Source organism: Lampris incognitus, chromosome 10 (genome assembly GCF_029633865.1).
Source record: "Lampris incognitus isolate fLamInc1 chromosome 10, fLamInc1.hap2, whole genome shotgun sequence".
Classification (NCBI taxonomy): Eukaryota; Metazoa; Chordata; class Actinopteri; order Lampriformes; family Lampridae; genus Lampris; species Lampris incognitus.
Genome location: NC_079220.1, coordinates 47,623,467 through 47,643,233, shown reverse-complemented (window position 1 = coordinate 47,643,233; position 19,767 = coordinate 47,623,467). Strand labels below are relative to the sequence as shown.

At 43.5% G+C, this 19,767-nt stretch overlaps 1 protein-coding gene across 1 annotated transcript; it reads left to right on the top strand.

Moving 5' to 3' along the window:
- The first annotated feature begins 253 nt into the window (after positions 1-253).
- atp13a1 (ATPase 13A1) lies at positions 254-17,825 on the top strand. Its single transcript, XM_056287870.1, has 25 exons — positions 254-817; positions 1,290-1,379; positions 1,716-1,979; positions 2,197-2,352; positions 2,516-2,585; positions 2,870-2,976; positions 3,247-3,376; positions 3,528-3,583; positions 3,691-3,817; positions 3,969-4,106; positions 4,241-4,361; positions 5,761-5,918; positions 9,652-9,827; positions 9,928-10,038; positions 10,673-10,798; positions 10,903-11,011; positions 12,114-12,307; positions 12,817-12,913; positions 13,026-13,213; positions 13,399-13,513; positions 13,788-13,984; positions 14,947-15,089; positions 15,183-15,294; positions 15,388-15,531; positions 15,654-17,825. The coding sequence occupies exons 1-25, from the start codon at positions 467-469 to the stop codon at positions 15,762-15,764; spliced, it is 3,591 nt and encodes a 1,196-aa protein (XP_056143845.1). The 5' UTR covers positions 254-466; the 3' UTR covers positions 15,765-17,825.
- The last annotated feature ends 1,942 nt before the right edge of the window (positions 17,826-19,767 follow it).

The window sequence follows — 19,767 nt, the reverse complement described above, 5'->3', positions numbered from 1 at the left end:
TGGAGGAAAACTTTGACTGCGCGACGATGCCCCGATTTCATTGGTTTGTATAATGTCAATCGCAGCCTTCGCACACGCCTCATTTTGTGACGGCATCGTTTTCTTAAAGAGGTATTTTATTTTATAACCGAATTATCCTTCCACACTTGCATTAGTTTGGTCAGCCAAAACTCTTTATGCACACAGATAAATTTAAAAACACGCCCGCGAACCGGAGAGACGTCGAATTTTCGGAGTATGTTGTGGGATTTTTTTCCCGCTAGCCGAGCGGGTCGGTCTACGACCGCCGACAAAGCGTCGCATCGTTTTGCGTGATTGCGTACGCGGAAGTGAGAACCGAACGAGCGATATAAATCTTGAACGCCGTACCGGACACTGTACTGTGTAGAATAATATTTTTTTATCGACTACCGCACCAAGGGGGTGGTGGAGGGATAGAGGGGGCCCGGAAAGTGAGGAACGCACAATGAATGAATCTACGAAAGCAGGGAATATGGCTACAGACGGAATTCATGGGTCGGGCAAGCAGCAAATGGCCCCCTCTGTGAACCACCAACACGACAACGGGACTAGCGACGAGCTGGTGAGCTCAGTGACGCTCTGCAGGCGAAGGCCCCGGCTATTACACGGTACAGTTCTCCCGTTTTTGGCTATTCTCTACCCGGGCTGGCTGTACGCCTGGTTAGGAGTGTACGGGGCCACCGAGTATCCGGAGGCAGGCCTACTGGCGCTGGCCGCTATCGGGATCGCGCACGTCCTGACGGCGCTGTCTGGCTATTGGTCGGTGCACGCGCACTGCTGGCTCACCTGCTCCAAGGTAATTAATTAATTTACACCAAGGAACACGGTTTATCCACTGTTTGTGAAATAAAGCAGATTTCTACTTTTAATAGAAAGCTGTTTGCACCCACTTTGGTCATAAGAAAATGACTGGGAAACGTTGCCACGATTGCTTTCGTACATATTTGGACTGGCGTGATACGGATTGTGTAGCGTAGAACAGAGTTCATCTTCGCTATTAAAGATCCTAATGGCATGATGACGTTTCCAGGTAGTTTTTATAATTTGTATTCAGAGCTCTGTACACGATTTATCATGTGTTGATGGTCTAAAGTGGTAACTTTTTGTGTTATTTGAGAAGGTGTTGGAATTGCGTATTACATGTGTATGTGTGCAGAGCATATCTCGTTTTGTGATGCTGCAAATGTGCACAACTCAGGAATCAACAATCAGCGAGAGTGACATGTCAGAGTGTGTGGATTTTCTCACCTGTTAATTTGTAATCGCAGGAACCAGACCCACAAAAGGCTACACTGGCAAAGGTCATACCGACACCAAACAACGGTTCTGCTGAGCTAGTGGCGCTTCAAAGGGACCAGGTCGGTTCATTTTTGCCCTTTTCCATTTTCTAAAGGAATGTGTTAACTTCTGGTGATTGTGAGCAGGTTTTTGATCTGACCTTGCCTGCCTCTATAACTTGAAACTGGACCTTAGAGTGAAATGAAAGCACCATTGGTTATAGTTTGTGATACATAGTAAGTAGTATGTCAATCACACAACTGTTTGCGCTTGACTGTGGTGCAGGGAACCTGAAACATATACCCAGTTCTGCTCTTTTTGGAATTTTATGGATTAGTCTGCAGAAAAGTATGAATATTGTCTGCACACCCACCCACTCAGTTAAATTTCTTTCTGCCTCTACTATTGTCTGCTAGGATGAAAATGGCGAGGGGACTCTCTCCTTTGAGTTTCAGAAGATTCGTTACATCTTTGACAGCAAAGAGAAGAAATGTTTCCTCCCAGTGGCGTTTCCCATCAGTCAGCCAATGGGCTACTTTCAGGCCTGGCGTGGCTACCAGGAGGAGGCAGAACTGCGAGTTGCAGAAAAGCGCTATGGCACCAATTGCGCTGAGATGGTGGTGCCGGATTTCCTGGAGCTCTTCAAAGAGCGAGCTACTGCTCCATTTTTTGTGTTCCAGGTTTGTGTTGTGTGGCTGTGTTTCATCAAATGCATCAATGCACAACTGTAGTTGTTTTGAATGATTTGGTTGGTTGTAGAACAGATTTTCTTTCACAATGTTTGTTTGTGTCAGAGAGGCTACAGAGATCCTAGATGTTGTTTGTAGTTGTCTTTTTGACCTTGATGAACTTGTCACTGTCTGAATATGAAGTTATGGATTCTGTGCCACCCGTCAGGTCTTCTGTGTGGGGCTGTGGTGTCTGGATGAATACTGGTACTACAGTGTCTTCACACTCTTCATGTTGGTGGCATTTGAGGCCTCCCTGGTCCAGCAGCAAATGAGAAACATGTCTGAAATCCGACGCATGGGGAACAAACCATATATGATCCAGGTAGACTTCATCAAGTTTAGAATTTAACATATTTAATTTGGAACACATTAACAGGGAGTAGATTATACGTGGCCAACCTCATCCTCTCCTGTATATTTGTCAAGCTATACTGTGTCCCAAATAGCTTGTCTGTGTGTGTGTGCATGTGTGCATTTTCTAAAAGGTATATCGAAACAGGAAGTGGAGACCAGTATCTAGTGATGAGCTTGTCCCTGGAGACATTGTTTCAATAGGTAAGGTTCCTATATCATTATCTGGAAACATTATTTTCTTTTTCTTCACTCACATCAGCCTGACTCTGTGTGTGTGTGTGTGCGCGCGCGTGTTCGTGTGCATTTAATTACAACTAAGAAACAGTTGCCTGCTCAGTCCTTCATTTTGAAATACTGCATCAACCAGAGGGACGTGAATTTCCTTCAGTGTGAAGCGCTTTGGGGTGTCTAGAAAAGCGCTTTATAAATGTAATGATGATGATGAGGATGATGATGATGATGCATGCGGGTTCCCTCACTCCCAGGGCGTTCACCTCAGGACAACTTGGTACCTTGTGATGTCCTCCTCCTCAGAGGCCGTTGCATTGTGGATGAGGCCATGCTGACCGGAGAGTCTGTCCCCCAGATGAAGGTTATAAACAAATACACATATGTGATAACTGCACAAAGCTGAGGGGGGTAAACTTTGTAGTGTATGCCTCATGTGTGTATAACAACTCTGCTGCTTTTTTTTTCTCCAATATTTTACAAGAAGGAAAACTGGATGTACAAAAAAAAACATGCTAATACAATGTAGATAGAAATGACTGTCCCTCTAGCTGCTTTTCTTTTTATTGTTTATTTGTTGTTGTGCTATTATTTTTAAGTGATTTCTGATATGTCATTTTTGTCGTGTCTTTAGGAGCCAGTGGAGGACCTTGACCCAGAGCGAATACTGGACCTCCAGACAGACTCTCGTCTCCATGTGATCTCTGGCGGAACCAAAGTGGTCCAGCACACCTCACCTCTGAAGGCCAGCGCTGGTCTCAAACGTGAGTAATAATCCCACATCTTGTTTTTAAGTTGATGATAAACATATCCCTTGAATAGCAAAGTGAAGTCCATTTGACAGGGGAGCGGTGTCTGTTCCCCTGTCTTCTCAAAAGGAAACATATACTCATTAATCTTCTCCTTAATGCGCAGCTGTAGACAATGGCTGTGTGGCCTACGTACTGAGAACGGGATTCTATACCTCTCAGGTAGGCAGATACTCAACTGTTACGCTCTGACCCTAATCTTACACAAAAGAGAGACAATTATCTTTGTGAAACGATTATTATTTGCAATTGGGTGTATTTGCCTATAGGGTAAGCTACTGCGGACCATCCTCTTTGGTGTCAAAAGAGTGACAGCAAACAATCTGGAAACCTTCATCTTTATCCTTTTCCTCCTGGTGTTTGCCATTGCTGCGGCTGGCTACGTGTGGATAGAAGGTGAGGGGCGCAGGAGCAACACACTGAGCATTTAGTTCTCCCTGAGGGCAGTGGAAACTTTAGTGGTAGACTTACTTTAATAACCTCAGGTGAAGGTACAGCAAAGTTTCTTAATAATCCCAATGTGCTCAACCCCCCCCCCCCTTTTCAGGGACCAAGGACCTGAGCAGGAACCGCTATAAGCTATTTCTAGAGTGCACTCTTATCCTCACCTCTGTGGTACCACCAGAGCTCCCCATAGAGCTCTCTCTGGCAGTCAACACATCTCTCATCGCCCTGGCTAAACTTTGTGAGTGTGTCTTTCCCGTTTCTTTGCATGCATACAGTATATGGGTTTGCGTAACTAACAGGTTTACTCGCTTTTAATGTCAATCTGCTTTCCTTTTTCTCTTTCTGTCTCTTTCTGCTCCCCGATGCCTCTAGATGTGTTCTGCACAGAGCCTTTCAGAATTCCATTTGCTGGGAAGGTGGAGGTCTGCTGCTTCGACAAGACGGGAACCCTGACTAGTGACAGTCTGGTGGTGCGAGGAGTGGCAGGTCTCAGGTGCACTTGGCCTCATATTTGGAAAAAAATATTGACATGTTGCCACGCAGAGTGTGTTGCATTAACAAGGCATGAGCTTAAAGAGACACTTGCATCAAAATCCGACTTTTCTTGTTGTTAATCGATGTAAGGAGTGTGGATGTGATTGATGAGACAAATGGTAGCCCTAAAATCACATTTATGGCCAGATGAGAGATATCGGCGGCCAAGTAACTGGCGAAAATGTGGTAACTTCCCGCATCACGAATTATCATTAGCATAGAGGGTGCGTCCGTAGCGGGACGCAATAAAAGCGGGGACACATCCTTTTGGCTCGAAGGAATATGACTGTATTGGCTGAGCAACATATTCATGAGGCGAGTAGTCAACTTCCACTGAGAAAGAGGAATCGTCTTCCACATCCTCAACCTCAAGCTGCTGTCGGTGGTCTTGTTGCTTGCCTTTTTTTTTTTGTAAAGTGACGACAGCAGGAAGGGGGCTGTCACCAGTGAATTTCTAATTTTTCTACAGCAAGCAGTTTAGCTTCAGTGTTTAGCCCACCCTGTCACACCCACGCAACCACCCTGCCACACCCACGCAACCACCCTGAGTTTCAGTAGCCAATAGCGATGTAATCATAAAACTACACCTACCTTTCAGCTGTAATTCAAACCACCCCTGTTAAAAATGTTCTCAGAAACGGCATGAAAGTATCTCTTTAAGCTGCTCAATGCTGCTGTTTAAGTTGGTAACTTTATGTGTCAAAGTGCGGCCCAAGATTATATTTACATACATCATGAACTAACTTACACTACCAACACGCCAGCTGCCTTTGCCACTGTGACATCTCATCGAAGGACCTTTTTTTTCATAGCACATAATCTTGTCTATTATTGAACTTATAATTTGATTTGAATGAAATAGCCCTGTGATGGCCTGGTGGCCTGTCCAGGGTGTCTCCCCGCCTGCCGCCCAATGACTCCTTGAATAGACTCCAGCATCCCCGCGACCCTGAGAGCAGGATAATTGGTTTGGATAATGGATGAATGGATAATCTTGTCTATTATTGAAGTGTTCAGTATTCGTAGGTATGGTATTTGGCTGATAGCTGAAGCAGCTTAGTTTCATTTCTGATATTGACAGCATTGGATACCGTTGCTCTGTTTGTTCATTTCTCATAGAGAGGACTGTTGTGGATGGCTATCTTTACCCACACTATAGGTTTTACAGTTTCATAGAGTAGTGTAAATATAATGTTTGTTTTTCTTGCGCTGTTGAGATCTGCTTTGTGACACTTTTTTTTTTAATACTTGCTGCTGGACAATTCAGTTTCCCTGTGGGGACCTCTAAAAATCATCATCTTATATTCTCTTTGTGAATCCCATTGACTGATGCCTTTGTGTCTGTGTGTGTGAGACAGGGAAGGAAAGGAGGTAATGCCGGTATCTGAAATCCCAGTAAACACCCATCGAGTGGTGGCCACCTGCCATTCGCTGGTCACCCTCGATGATGGACAGCTGGTAGGAGATCCACTGGAGAAAGCCATGCTGACTGCTGCGGACTGGACCCTCACTAAAGGTAACGGGGAATGACCTCCACTAAATGCACAGGGCTTTGTGTAGATTGCTTGTGTGTGTGTGTGTGTACGTGCGCACGGTTGTGAATACAAGCATTGTCACATATGCACTGTGTGGGTTTATGTTTGCTCAGCTCACTTACAAATTAGTTCAGGCAACATATAGCTGTCATCCAGTTATTTGCCAAAATTTCTGTGGTTTCAATTGAGCAACAACTCTCAGAATAATGCAATTTTTCAGATGCAGAGGGAAAAGGAATGGGGGGGGGCATGTAGATGTGACAATGTGAGCAATTCCTCCATGAATTGCATCTTTTTTGTTTTATAAAACACATTTACTAAGGTCTACAGGTACTTTATATAATGGTTTTAATCCAAAATTGCATATTTGTCGTATAACATGTTGGTCATAGAGCACAACCGAGCACAAATTGTTCCTTGTCACATGAGACTTAAAACACGATGCCATGTGGAGGGGGGAGGAGGGGGCTCAAGTTGGGAGGTTTGGTGGCACACCTGCTCTTTTGTGCGTGTTATCCATGCGTCATAATTTCTACGCTAACAATTGCAGATGATACATTTTCTAAGGGCCTCTAAAAAGTAGAACCAAATCCAAATATTACCAACAACCACCACTTTTACAGAATAAATAAGTACAGAGGAAACAATGTATCTATTCTTTGCCATAATATGCTTGAACACCATATGTCTTGAATGCACTTGTATAGGCTATTCATCATGGGGTATTGTTTTTTTCTGTTTGCCATCTGTGGCCGGAGAAATCATGGCTGGTAATCTGTGCGGTATCAATGATCTCATTCACTCTTTGCTTGTGTGAAAACAAACACTAAACGATTCTTTGCTTCAGTTGAGAAGCATATTTACTGTAGCTGGTTTTAGATAAAAAAACAATACCGGACCTGTAGACAGGGAAGTCAAATAAATGTCTTTTTGCCTTGTATTGTCCAAAACCACCCATATAGGGGCTGATTGAATGGACAGACTGTCCAATTGAAAAGTAATTGTAGGTTTCCAAAGAACAAGCCTTAGCTTGATGCTTTAATGCCTCCCTTCATCCGTATCCACATCAGAAATAAACAAATATCCACAGGATCACTCTGTAAAGTTTAACTATTTACTTCGACACAAGATATATTTAGTACAGAACGATTGTTGATTAGCAAACGAAAAAAAAAAAGTTAATAAGAACAGGCGCCCGAGAGGTAAAAAAAACTGTGTGGCTCCACTCTCTCCTTGCCTAACTCCACGCCCCCCCCCATTCTTCTGCAACTCTCCTCGCAAAAGTATCAGAAGACAATAAAAGGTACATGCAGTTACTGGGAAGCAACAATTACAGTCACCTATTCTCAAATATTATAAATGTAACATAAATGAGATCTTACACATTTTAAATTATTCACACACCTTTTAAGTGCAAGGAATCAAACAATTAACTTATTGAATTACTGTAAATATGAACTGTAAATCATTGCATGCTAATTAGTCAAATATTTATATTTTATCAGTAAACTGCATTTAGGCTCCTACAGTAATGTGTCAGTGTTTGGCTGCGGAGCATTGAATAGAAGTTGCATTCCTTCCCAAAGGATACTTAGATCAGCTTTGGTTTGTCATAGATATACGGTGAATATAAGCGAACATACCCTCTGATGTAAGCCCTTCAAAACACAGATATCCTCTGCTTAAATTAGGGATGGGACGATATGAAAATTTCATGTAAGGATTTTCCTGGCCAAAATAATTGTGATGTATGATATTATCCCGATAATCATCAAAATATGCTTAAAATGGCGCACTAAAACATACTGGAAGTACTTTACATTTTGTTAAGAAACAAATATTTTTATTGCATCACAGATGGGGCACACATCTTTCTAGCGGGATTGGCCAGCAGGGCCAGCCCTACAAACGCGATTGTCCCTGACTGACTGATTGAGTGATGAGTTTGACACAATTGGGCTGCTGAATCAGGTGACCAACGATGTCGCTGAAATTACACGATTGGTCGGCCGAACGACATTGCTGGTAAACATGGAGTTTCCCTATTGGCCATGACTCTGCACAGCGGTTCAAACCCTAACGAATATAATGTATTGCTGCTCATGGATACTACTGAAATGCCTCATTGCAAAAAAAGTCCAATTCACAAAACATCATTGCCAATAGCCACACTTAGAGTGAAAATTATTAGCGTCTTCAGTGTTGGTGGTAACTGAAGCGCATTTATAAGGGGTGTCACACCCAGACTTTCCAATGATCATGGCAGCAGTGGTTGTAGCCAGGTAATTATTTCATATAAAAATAAATTGGTGCTATTTAACTGTATAAATAATCAAGGTTTGAAAACTGCTGTTCAGTACAGCCGTTGTTCATGGAACCGATGTCAAAACAGCCACTTTTTAAACATAATCGTGCAAAAAGAGCTGCTTCTATATACGTATATAAAGCAAGAGTACGTTTGTATGTTTGCTTAAAACTCCAGACATACTCATTGTAGAACAAAAACAAATGTATCTTTAGAATCAGCACTTTCCAAGGATTGTGCAGTTCGAAAAATATTTCAAAAATCAAGTCAAATTATTTATTTGTGAAAGACGCATTCCAACGATGCTTTGTGGAGACTTCCAGCAAATCCTTCCAGTGGTCAAGGGAGGCACTACACCTAACATTGTCAACGCTAACCTGAAGGCACGCAACGTGGTTTATCCTGAGGCGCTTGAGCACTGAGTGATTAATACACACGTTGGCAAAGAAGCTTGATGAATGGATTGAAAATTATGACATTTGATAATTTTCGTTAATAAGATTCGTTTATTCAACATTTGTTTATCACATGTATCATATAATAAATTATCTTATATTTCATCATTGATTATATTGTGAAGATCAGATTGTGTTGGTTGTTTTGGTGAGAACATTGTCCCCGGGCAACGCCGGGTACCTCTCCTAGTTCTAAATGTAGTTGTGGTCCAGCCATATATTAGGTTTTAACCTAATTTTAGTGAACATCCTTTTTAGTGAAAAACAAGGATAGAAGACTCTCACCCAACACCCAGCGGGTAATCACAATGACAACTTGCTCTCCTACGGCCAACAAAACCCTCCTCCACCATCACATTCATCACACTGTGTTCTGGCTATCTGGATCACATGACAGATGGATGGAGGTAGTGTCTCGGTGGACACCATTTGCAAAACAACCAGCAAAAATCTGCAGGACAGTCACCAATCAGCCAACAAACTGAAGAAACACTTACCTGATCATGCAGAAAAGACAGATGGAAAGAGGAAAAAATATCTGAAGTAAAAAACAGAGTACAGTCCAAATTGCACGTCAAACACCCGATCTGTCAGCGGGTAGATGAGTCATGCATGAGCGAGCATAAATGATTTATAGCACGTAACTCCCAGCATGCAGTGTAGAGAGAGAGATTTTTCAAGTCACTCAAGTGAGGATAGTCACGATTATCCCCATTTACGATCATCCCGAAAATGGAAATTCACTGCGATCGACATTTCATCAATGTTTTTTATTTACTGCAATCTGTGATAAAATCCTACATCATCCCATCCCTAGTCTAAATACACGACAACAGCTGCTCAATGTTTCTGTTACCAAATGTGTTGCCTAGTCTACTGGAACCCGACCATTATGCTAGTTCATCTGTATAAGCACCACTGAGGCACTGACTGACTGATTGTCTCTCTGACCAGATGAGAAGGTGTTTCCACGTGGCATCAAAACCCAGGGACTCAAGATCCACCAGCGTTTTCACTTCGCCAGTGCGCTGAAGAGAATGTCTGTCCTGGCCTCCTACGAGAAACTGGGTTCCACTGAGCTCTGCTACATTTCCACAGTCAAAGGAGCCCCAGAGACACTCAGGCGAATGGTAGATAGAGATAGCGTCCACGTAACATACCCCAGAATACTTTCAGGTTAGTCAAGTGCATCTAAGTGTGTCTGTTTTTGTAAGCCAGCTGTGATTGTAGTTCTCAGAGTGTCCAGCGAGCTATGACGAGGTTCACAGTGAGATGTCCCGAGAAGGGGCCAGAGTGCTGGCCTTGGGATACAAAGAGATGGGACACCTCAGCCATCAGCAGGTCCTTTTTTTTCCTACTGTCTTCTAGGGCTGGGTGATATGGACAAAATCAAATGTTACGATATTTTTGACCGAATTGAATACCTCTATCGATATCTTGTATATATATATCAAGATATCGATAGAGGTATCTTGATATATATACAATATATCAATTGTAATGACTATTGTACATACAATATATCAATTGACTACAATATATCAATTGTAATGACTATATTGTAATGACTATTGGTGCTCTCACAAAATATTTACACAATGACATGTCTGATAAACACTTATTAATAATGTGGATATGATATCCATACAGGTAGAGACAAATAATATAACAGCTAGAATAGTCTAATTAGTTCAGAAAATTGCATCTCTTTACTGTAATGCATCCTTTAAAACCAGGAAAAGACACCACTTGTGTCATATCACAATATTACGATATCTAAAATCCCAGATGATATCTAGTCTTGCATCACGATATCGATATAATATCCATATATTACCCAGCCCTTCTCTCTTCTGATAAATTCTGACCTCAGAAGCAACTCTTAAGTTGCCATCATATCTGATTTACCTGATTGTCTGGTCTAGTCCCGATGGATTTGTCAGAAAATAAGCTGCATTTTTGCGGGTCTGCACAGGTGCGGGAGATGAGTCGAGAGGCACTCGAGTGCGACCTGCATTTCGCCGGGTTCATCGTTGTTTCCTGCCCCCTCAAGAGTGACAGCAAGGCTGTCATCAGAGAGATCCAGGAAGCATCACATCACGTAATTAAACTATTTAATTTTTGGTCACACACACACACACACAGATACACACACAATGAAATGTTAAAATTATATCTAATTCCTTTTTTCTTGCCCCTTATCAGGTGGTGATGATCACGGGTGACAACCCCCTAACGGCCTGCCATGTGGCAAAAGAGCTTCACTTTATCCAGAAAGAACACACACTCATATTGCAGCCAGGTCCTTACCCGGGTCAGTCATGCTTTCACCCCCTAGTCATAGTCTATGTCACACAGAGCTAAACCGGTTATTAAAATAAAAACACCCACTCAAGTCAGTATTTTCCCCCGGCGCCCGGGTAGTGTAGCAGTGTATTCCGTTGCCTACCAACACGGGGGTTGGCGGTTCGAATTCCCATATTACCTCCGGCTTGGTCAGGCGTCTCTACAGACACAGTTGGCCGTGTCTGCGGGGGGGAAGCCGGATGTGAAGAGTAGGGTAATTGGCCAAGTACAATTGGGGAGAAAAGGGGGGGGGGGTCAGTATCTTCCCCGTAGACATTCATGTTTTCTTTTCTGTCCATTTTTTAATATGTGAATCATGTATAGTAGAAACCAGCTACATGCAAACTGTCTGTGAATGTTCTCATTCATCCAGGTCATGGTTATCCAAAGGAGTTGAATCAAGTACAACTGGACTTGGTATATATCCGTGAAGACATTTCGCCTCTCACGACGGGCGCGGCCAAACATTGGTACACAAAAGAGCCACTCATATCTATGGCTCTGTTAGCGACGGGCGTTGGTAAACATTGGATCACAAAGAGCCACACATATCAATAGCTCTGACAACGACTCCTAGGGGATAAATTCTGAGTCTCATCACCAGCCAGTCAGACTAGCTTGGTCTAGTCAGAAAGGCACGAACTGAGGAAGCCTCTTGGATGAGAGGCAAAACGTCTTCACGGATATATACCAAGTCCAGTTGCACTTGATTCAACTCCTTTGGATATACATGCAAACTCTTCCTATGTGTGATTGCTAGTTTGCTACTTTTTGAACGCTGTTCTTTTTGTACAGAAAGATACCTATTATTTACCAGTTCTTAACTTACAACTTACATTGCAAGATCTTTTGAAATTCTTATGTACGTACTCTGGTTTTGATAGGTTCAGGTAGTGATACTTTGGAAGGTCATGTTCATGTCCTTATTTTCTTTTTGTTAAGCATCACAAATCATATCCCTTGCAAACTTTCTTGGTTAATGATAAAATTTGTCATAAAAGTCACATTACTCGTCTTCTGGTTAGAAAGAATGGTGTGCTAACTGATGTGCTGTTTCATGTTTCCTCCAGGTGAGTGGCAGTGGGAGTCCATAGATGGCAGCGTGCATATACCACTACCCCCTCCTTCAATTGCCTCATTCATCCATCAGTATGACCTTTGCGTGACGGGTGAGGGGCTGACAAGACTGAGCTTCGATTCCCGACTACTTCGCGCCCTCCTGCCGCACGTTCGAGTGTTTGCCCGGGTTAGCCCAAAACAGAAGGTGCATTGACTCAAACTGTCAGATTCTCTGTAGCGATGCCTGTGTGAAAGATTTTTTTTCTCAGTCGGTATTTGCTGAGATGTACAGACAAACGGCAAATGTTTGCGGGGCTCAACTGGCTTTTGCAAATCAGACAGCTTGTTTGCTCAGATCTGCTAGAGTCCTGGCCTGGAAGACAAGGGCTCAGTCATGTTACTTAAGAATCTTCTATTGACAGCAGCGACATGACACTTGTAGCAAATGTATCCCAGCAAATATGAGTATTCTCACATTTGCATAGAAATATTGAGATTTCATTCAGGACTGATGTCACTCATTGAAATGAAGTTATATGTTTGAATTTTTTTCTCTCAAATAACGTGTGTGGTTCACTCTTTCAAAGATCCATTTGCTGATGGAAACATTTGTTAAGCTAGGTCCACATCTTGAAAGTCAGATTATTTGTTGACATCGTGTATAAGGTTATTTATTTACCTCTTAAGTTGAAATAATAATCTCTTTTGTTGCAGGAATTTGTGATAACTAGCCTTAAGGGCCTCGGCTATGTGACATTGATGTGCGGCGATGGAACAAACGATGTAGGAGCTCTCAAACATGCCCACATAGGTGAGCTTCATCAACCACAAGGCAAAGCCATTAGTCCCCCAAGCCTGTGTGTCTACAAACACAAAATATCATCAGGTTTTAGTCTTGGTGACGGTCTCGTTCTACCCCTTAGGTGTCGCACTGTTAGCCAACGCCCCTGAGCGCATGCCAGAGAGGAGGAAAAAGGGGAAGGAAAAGGAGGCATCTCTGGCAGAGACCAGACCTTTGCCACCTCTTGCAACTTCAGGAGGCAAGATGAACTCAAGGGCAGCCAGGCAGAGGGTGATGGCTCAAAGGGAAGAGCAGCTAGCAGCACAAAAGGTGTGTTTGTGTGCACACGTGTGTATGCTCGTCTTTGTAAATGTTGGAATGCATTTGCTTCTCTTTGTTAATCCTATCCTAGGAGGTAGTGCACATTATTGATTTCCTTTCTTTGTTGTGCCCTTGGGTGCATTGTGTAGTAGTTGTAATGTGCTTATCTCAATTTAGAGTTCATTCTTTTGCAGGAGAGGATCAGCCAAGTGCTGCGGGAGCTTGAAGAGGATCAGATCCAAGTAGTGAAACTAGGAGACGCCTCCATCGCTGCCCCATTCACCTCCAAACTGTCTTCTATACAGTGCAGTGAGTAACACTCGTTTGTAATGATGTGATGAGTTCACACACGTTCATAATATCATTCATAACTTCATCTCTAGGTCAGACGTGAGAGCATAATGTGAAATGATCACAGCTTCTGCATGCTCAGAGGGAGATTTATGTTGTGCCTCATTCATAAAACAGTCAGTTGTGTGTTAACAGTTACCGCCAGCAGTGGTAAATGTTTACATAGACAACCACTCCTCCCCCGCTGAAGCTAGTTGCGTCCTCTCTGCCCCACCCCCAACCCCTCCCCCAGTCTGTCATGTGATAAAGCAGGGCCGTTGCACTCTGGTGACGACACTCCAGATGTTTAAGATCCTGGCTCTGAATGCCCTGGTGCTGGCCTACAGCCAGTCTGTCCTCTACCTCGAGGGGGTCAAGTTCAGCGATTTCCAGGCTACACTGCAGGGCCTGCTGCTGGCAGGCTGCTTCCTCTTCATCTCTAGGTCAAAGGTGAGAGTGTAATGTGAACTGATCAAAGCCTCACCGCGCTGAGAGGGAGGCTTGTGTCGTGTCTCATTTGTTGCGCTCTTATTCAAGGTCATCTCAAACCTCACAGAGAGAATCTTGTTTAAGTACAAAATATAGACACAACCTATAACGTGCAAAAGTCAAGTCAGGTTTTGTTTTCAGCCATGTGAATTTGCAGATACAAGGAGTTTGAGTTGTTCTGATGCTCATGCGGAAAAGAACAGTATTCCGAAGCAGAAAAACTAATACCAAAGGACATCTACAAAAGTGTATCTAAGAATCTGAGTATCTTAATTGGAAAGGGAGTTGGGGAAATTCGGGATCGATAAGGATCTTCTTTACAGAATGTAAAAAGCTTAAAACAATTTCACAAATATGCAGCATTTGCACAGCAGGTGCTGTACAGGATACAGGTTACCCATGCTGCACTGGTATGAAGACGTTAACGTGAAAATGCAGACGTGAAGAATATTTGCCTTATTGTAGAATACATTCTACACAGTTTATGCAAAGGCCTTAGTTATATAACGACATTTTGAGATGATTTTAACAGGGATAGACATCAGCTGTTGCCAAAATATTATTACTGCTGAGTAATTACCTTTATTTAAGTCACAAACAAGGCAGTAGAAGATTGAAAACACCCATTTTCTTTCATAAAGAGCCAGCACCCCAATTTTCTTTGGCTGTTGTAAAGGAAATTAAGTGGTGTTTTTGAGGCTATGAAGTTAGAGGGTGTCGTCTGTTGTCATTTGTCATCTACTTGTTTTTCACTGAATGAATGAACAATTGATGAGACTGTAACTTTGATTAAGGGCAATACAAATACACTTGTATCTTCAATCTATTTCTCCTTATCCTATGGGAGGGGGGCAGTTTGTCAATTTAAAGTGTGATCTTCCAAAGGTATAAATATGTTCTTTATTCTCTTCCTTTCTATGCAGCCACTGAAAACCTTGTCAAGAGAGCGGCCCTTACCAAACATCTTTAACCTATACACGGTGCTGACAGTACTTCTACAGTTTGGTGTTCACTTCTGCAGCCTGGTGTATCTTTACAAAGGGGCACAGAGCAGAAGTCCCCCCAGGTAAAAGAGGCATACGTACACTTACAGAGAGAGAGAGAGAGAGAGACATCACACGAAGTTTTACATCACTTTCATTTCTTCTTTCTCTTGCAGATCAGAGCAGTTTGTGGATCTGTATAAAGAATTTGAACCCAGTCTCATCAACAGCACCGTGTACATTATGTCCATGGCCATGCAGATGGCCACCTTTGCCATTAACTACAAGGTACTCATTTCTCTTTTCGAAAAACGTTTATGAAACATATTTACGTTCATTATTGGCTAACAGACCCATGACATTTCCTTTCATTTCGGATAGGGTCACCCATTTATGGAGTCTCTCAGAGAGAATCGACCGCTGCTATGGAGTATTGCCCTCTCTGGTTTAGCCATTGTGGGACTGCTGACTGGCTCCTCACCAGAATTCAATGAACAGTTTGCTCTAGTAGATATTCCAACTGAGGTGAGCCTGTATGGTCAACTTCTGTGTTTTATTTTACTAAGTCTAGCATTTTATGGTTTAAGTACCTGAGGATAATAATGCAGTCAACAAGCTAACTTGCTGCTTGTTTGCCCCCCATCTAGTTCAAACTAGTCATTGCCCAGGTTCTTGTGGTGGACTTTGTCGCCGCCCTTCTGGTGGACCGTGTCCTGCAGTTTCTGCTGGGCAAAGGAACTCTAAGGATGCCTTCTTGAACTGATGCCAACAACAACCGCTGCTCTTAGCAACCAAACTGTAAAGGGAGAGGAGAGGACTATGAAGGAGGAGGTGGAGGAGGAAGCTGTTGTGACTTACAGCTGTTGTGTCGGCACAGACCAGCTGAGACGGTCACGACGAGTGCCGCACACTCCCTAAGTGTATACCCCATCCTTCATCCCGGGATATACACCCCGCCCCCCCAACCACCAGCCATTACCACTTCATCAAACTCTGTTTCCATTCCCTCGTTTCAGTTTCCTTGTTCTTCACCATCTCCCTTTTTTTCCTCAATTTCTCTCCCTCGCTCCATCCCCCTCCTACAGAAGGCCGAGAAGACAGCAGTATTGTGTGGAGTGTGAGACTGAGTGCCACCCCATGTGAAGCGCACAGGCACACAACAGGGGCATTCTCTGAGAGAATTGCAAAGTGTTTTCAGTTTTTTTTTTCCTCCTTGATTTTTGTAAAAGGATAAATAAATCTCTTACAGACTTATAAAAAACCTTAGAGATTCAAATTAGACAGTTTGTCATGTTAATCAGTGTGTGCAGTTTGTGACTAAGGGATGACACCTGCAGCAGGTCAAATTATGCCTCTAACAACACAAAAAGTTCTATCGTCCTTGTGTATGTCACAAGACTAAGACAACTAGCTTAGTGGGGCAGTATCCAGTTACACATTGGTCTGAGATGAGGACAAGTCTCTTGGCTCCTGAGATAAATCGAAACCAACTCGTGTTTACAGACAAACACGCTAACTGATGCACACGGTGATCAACCGACAACCCTTTACCTTCCATTCAAACTATCATAGACCTACGCATGATAAACACCGAGCTGTTGCAGCTTAAAAAAAAAAATCCTTTAACATCTCTTTAACCCCGTTACCCGGACTGTATCCAAGCCACAGTTCTTTCTTGGGTCAGACTAGAAATGTCACACAAAGGGGTGTCCAGGTAGTGTAGCGGTCTATTCCGTTGCCTACCAACATGGGGATCTCTGGTTCGAATCCCGCGTTACCTCCGGCTTGGTCAGGCGTCCCTACAGACATAGTTGGCCGTGTCTGCAGGTGGGAAGCTGGATGTGGGTCCTGGTCGCTGCACTAGCGCCTCATCTGGTTGGTCGAGGCACCTGTTTGGGGGGGGGGGGCTGGGGGGAATAGCGTAGTCCTCCCATGTGCTACGTCCCCCTGGTGAGACTCCTCACTGTCAGGTGAAAAGAAGCGGCTGGCGACCACGTGTATCGGAGGAGGCATGTGGTAGTCTGCAGCCCTTCCTGGATCGGCAGAGGGGGTGGAGCAGCGACCGGGACGGCTCGGAAGAGTGGGGTAATTGGCCAAGCACAATTCAATTCAGAGAAAAAAAGGAGGGAAAATCCTATTTGAAAAAAAAAAGATGTCACACAAAGAAATCCTACCAGACACTACGGGATTCCTACTGGTGTTAGATCAGTCCAAGGCAAATCACTTCACTTAAGAGAATCACTTAAGGGCCAAGAAATCCAAATGAACAGCTCTGCCTAAGGACCTATAGCTGCAGTATAGATAATCATCGTCAGTGTGAATCAACACAAATTTAAGTACCCTGATTGACGAGTCAAACTAAAATTATTGGAACCGTCAGCCCACAAAAGAGTCAACAATGCATTGCCTCCGTTATAAAAAGGCATTATTACACTTCTTGTCATGGTAGCATCAGTACAGTTAATTTTTTTTTCTAGGATTAAACAGGTTGCTGCTGATCACGATTTCTGTGCAGTTTCAGACTTATTATGGTGGTTTATTATAAACTCACCAACATGGTAAAGGTGGAAGTTGACCCCCCCCCCCCACATTAAGACAAATTTAGAGCTTTCCCACTAATGGACCTTGAAGTATTTTGCTGAAAAGAGGAATCATGACACAATGACAGCCAGAATTTGTCTCCTGTGTAAAATCAAATTAATATCTGGGCAAGCTGTTGCTAACTGAACTGCCTTGATTTATTACCCCGACCAAAACATAAGCTAAGCCTTATTGTTTAATGACTGTTTACTCACCCTCAGGAATAAAAGTGAAACTAATAAGCCCTATAAAAGTTTTGTTGCTGCACCATTTCTCATTGTTTCAGCGTGGATTGCAAATAATTAAGTAGTGTTGTTAATGGTGATAATGAATATGTGGCTTTCTTCTCAAGGAGAAATGCTGCCTTCATGCCCAAGCCTCTAAAATGGAGTGCTTGTGGAACAGCACATCATCCTGTCTCTATCATGTCCCCGGCTGTCATAGGCTCCAAATGAATCTACCCCTGAATTTGGAAGGGACAACGTAAGGGACTAAACAGTCCACCCAAACTGTGCAGGATGCAAAGCTTTTTCCCCTGGGGTGGATTGACCGCTTATTCCACAGCGGAAGACAAATCCTTTGAGAGTTTAAGCATAAGGTTAGGGGGTGTCTGGGTAGCGTAGCAGTCTATTCCGTTGCCTACCAACACAAGGTCACCGGGTCGAATCCCCCGTGTTACCTCCGGCTTGGTCGGGCGTCCCTACAGACACAATTGGCCGTGTCTGCGGGTGGGAAATCAGAGGTGGGTCTTTGTCCTGGTCGCTGCACTAGCACCTCCTCTGGTCGGTCGGGGCGCCCCCCGGATCGGCAGAGAGGGGGTGGAGCAGCAACTCGGACGGCTCAAAAAGTGGGGCAATTGGCCAGATGCAATTGGGGAGAAAAAGGGGGACAATTGGGGGGGGGGGGCGTAAGGTTAGGGCTGGGTGATGTCGAGAAAAGGAAATAATATTTTTGACTGAATATATCTGTAAATAATATATTTTAGGAGTGACTATTGGTGCTTACACAATATAATTTACATAAATTTTTGAGAAATGTTCATTAGTAAGGGCGGCACAGTGGCCAGGTGGTTAGCGCTGTTGCCTCACAGCGAAAAGGTCCTGGGTTCGAACCCCAGGGTTGTCCAACCTTGGGGGTCATCCAAAGTCGTCCTCTGTGTGGAGTTTGCATGTTCTCTCCATGTCTGTGTGGGTTTCCTCCCACAGTCCAAAGACATGTAGGTCAGGTGAATCGGCCATACTAAATTGTCCCTAGGTGTGAATGTGTCTGCCCTGAGATGGACTGGCGACCTGTCCAGGGTGTTTCCCTGCCTTCTGCCCAACGACTGCAGGGATAGGCTCCAGTGTCCCGTGACCCTAATTAGGATAAGCGGCCTGGAAGATGGATGGATTGCTCATTAGTAATGTGGATATGAGGACCAAACAGGTAGAGGCATTCCTTATTCAGAAAAGTGTATCACTTTACTGTAATGCAGCCTTTAAAGACCAAGGAATGACCATATTTGTTCTATCGCAATATTAACCAAAATTCCAGACGACATCTTAACGTTCATCAATATTACACCGATATATTGCCCATGCAGCTCTAGATAGAGTTTTAATTTACAGCCAACCATCCATCCCAGTATGCCCAGTAAACCACTTCAGTACACCTAAAGTAGGTATTGAACATCATTAGATACTGCTTTGCAGCGATTGCTGCATAGTTAACTGAGAACTGCATGTGCAGCTCTCAAAGGGACAGGGCACCAAACAACAACAAAAAACTTAGCGGGCTCAGCACCTGTGTTTTTCGAATACAGAAATCTGGGGAACTGGAGGGCCTCAAGTCATTAAGCTTTTACTTACTACCACTCACTGACTATATTTACTAGTCATTATGCTTCAGGGAAGCCAAAATCTAACACTGAAAGCCATGGTTTCCCCAATCTGTCTCTCCCTCTGGCAGCGAGAACTACAAACAAGGTGTAGCAGCCATTGTCGCTTGTGTGTCATCGGCTCAGCAGTAAACAGTTCCCACCCGTGTAAAACTGACATCCTCAGACCAAAGCTAACACAGATAAGCTTATGTATTACAATCTGTATCAAACTCTATGGGAACACTGATTGCAGAATTGGTAGGTCAGCAAATTGTCCAACAGAAGCGTCACCATGTCGTCATCCTATTTTAATCCCTTTTTTC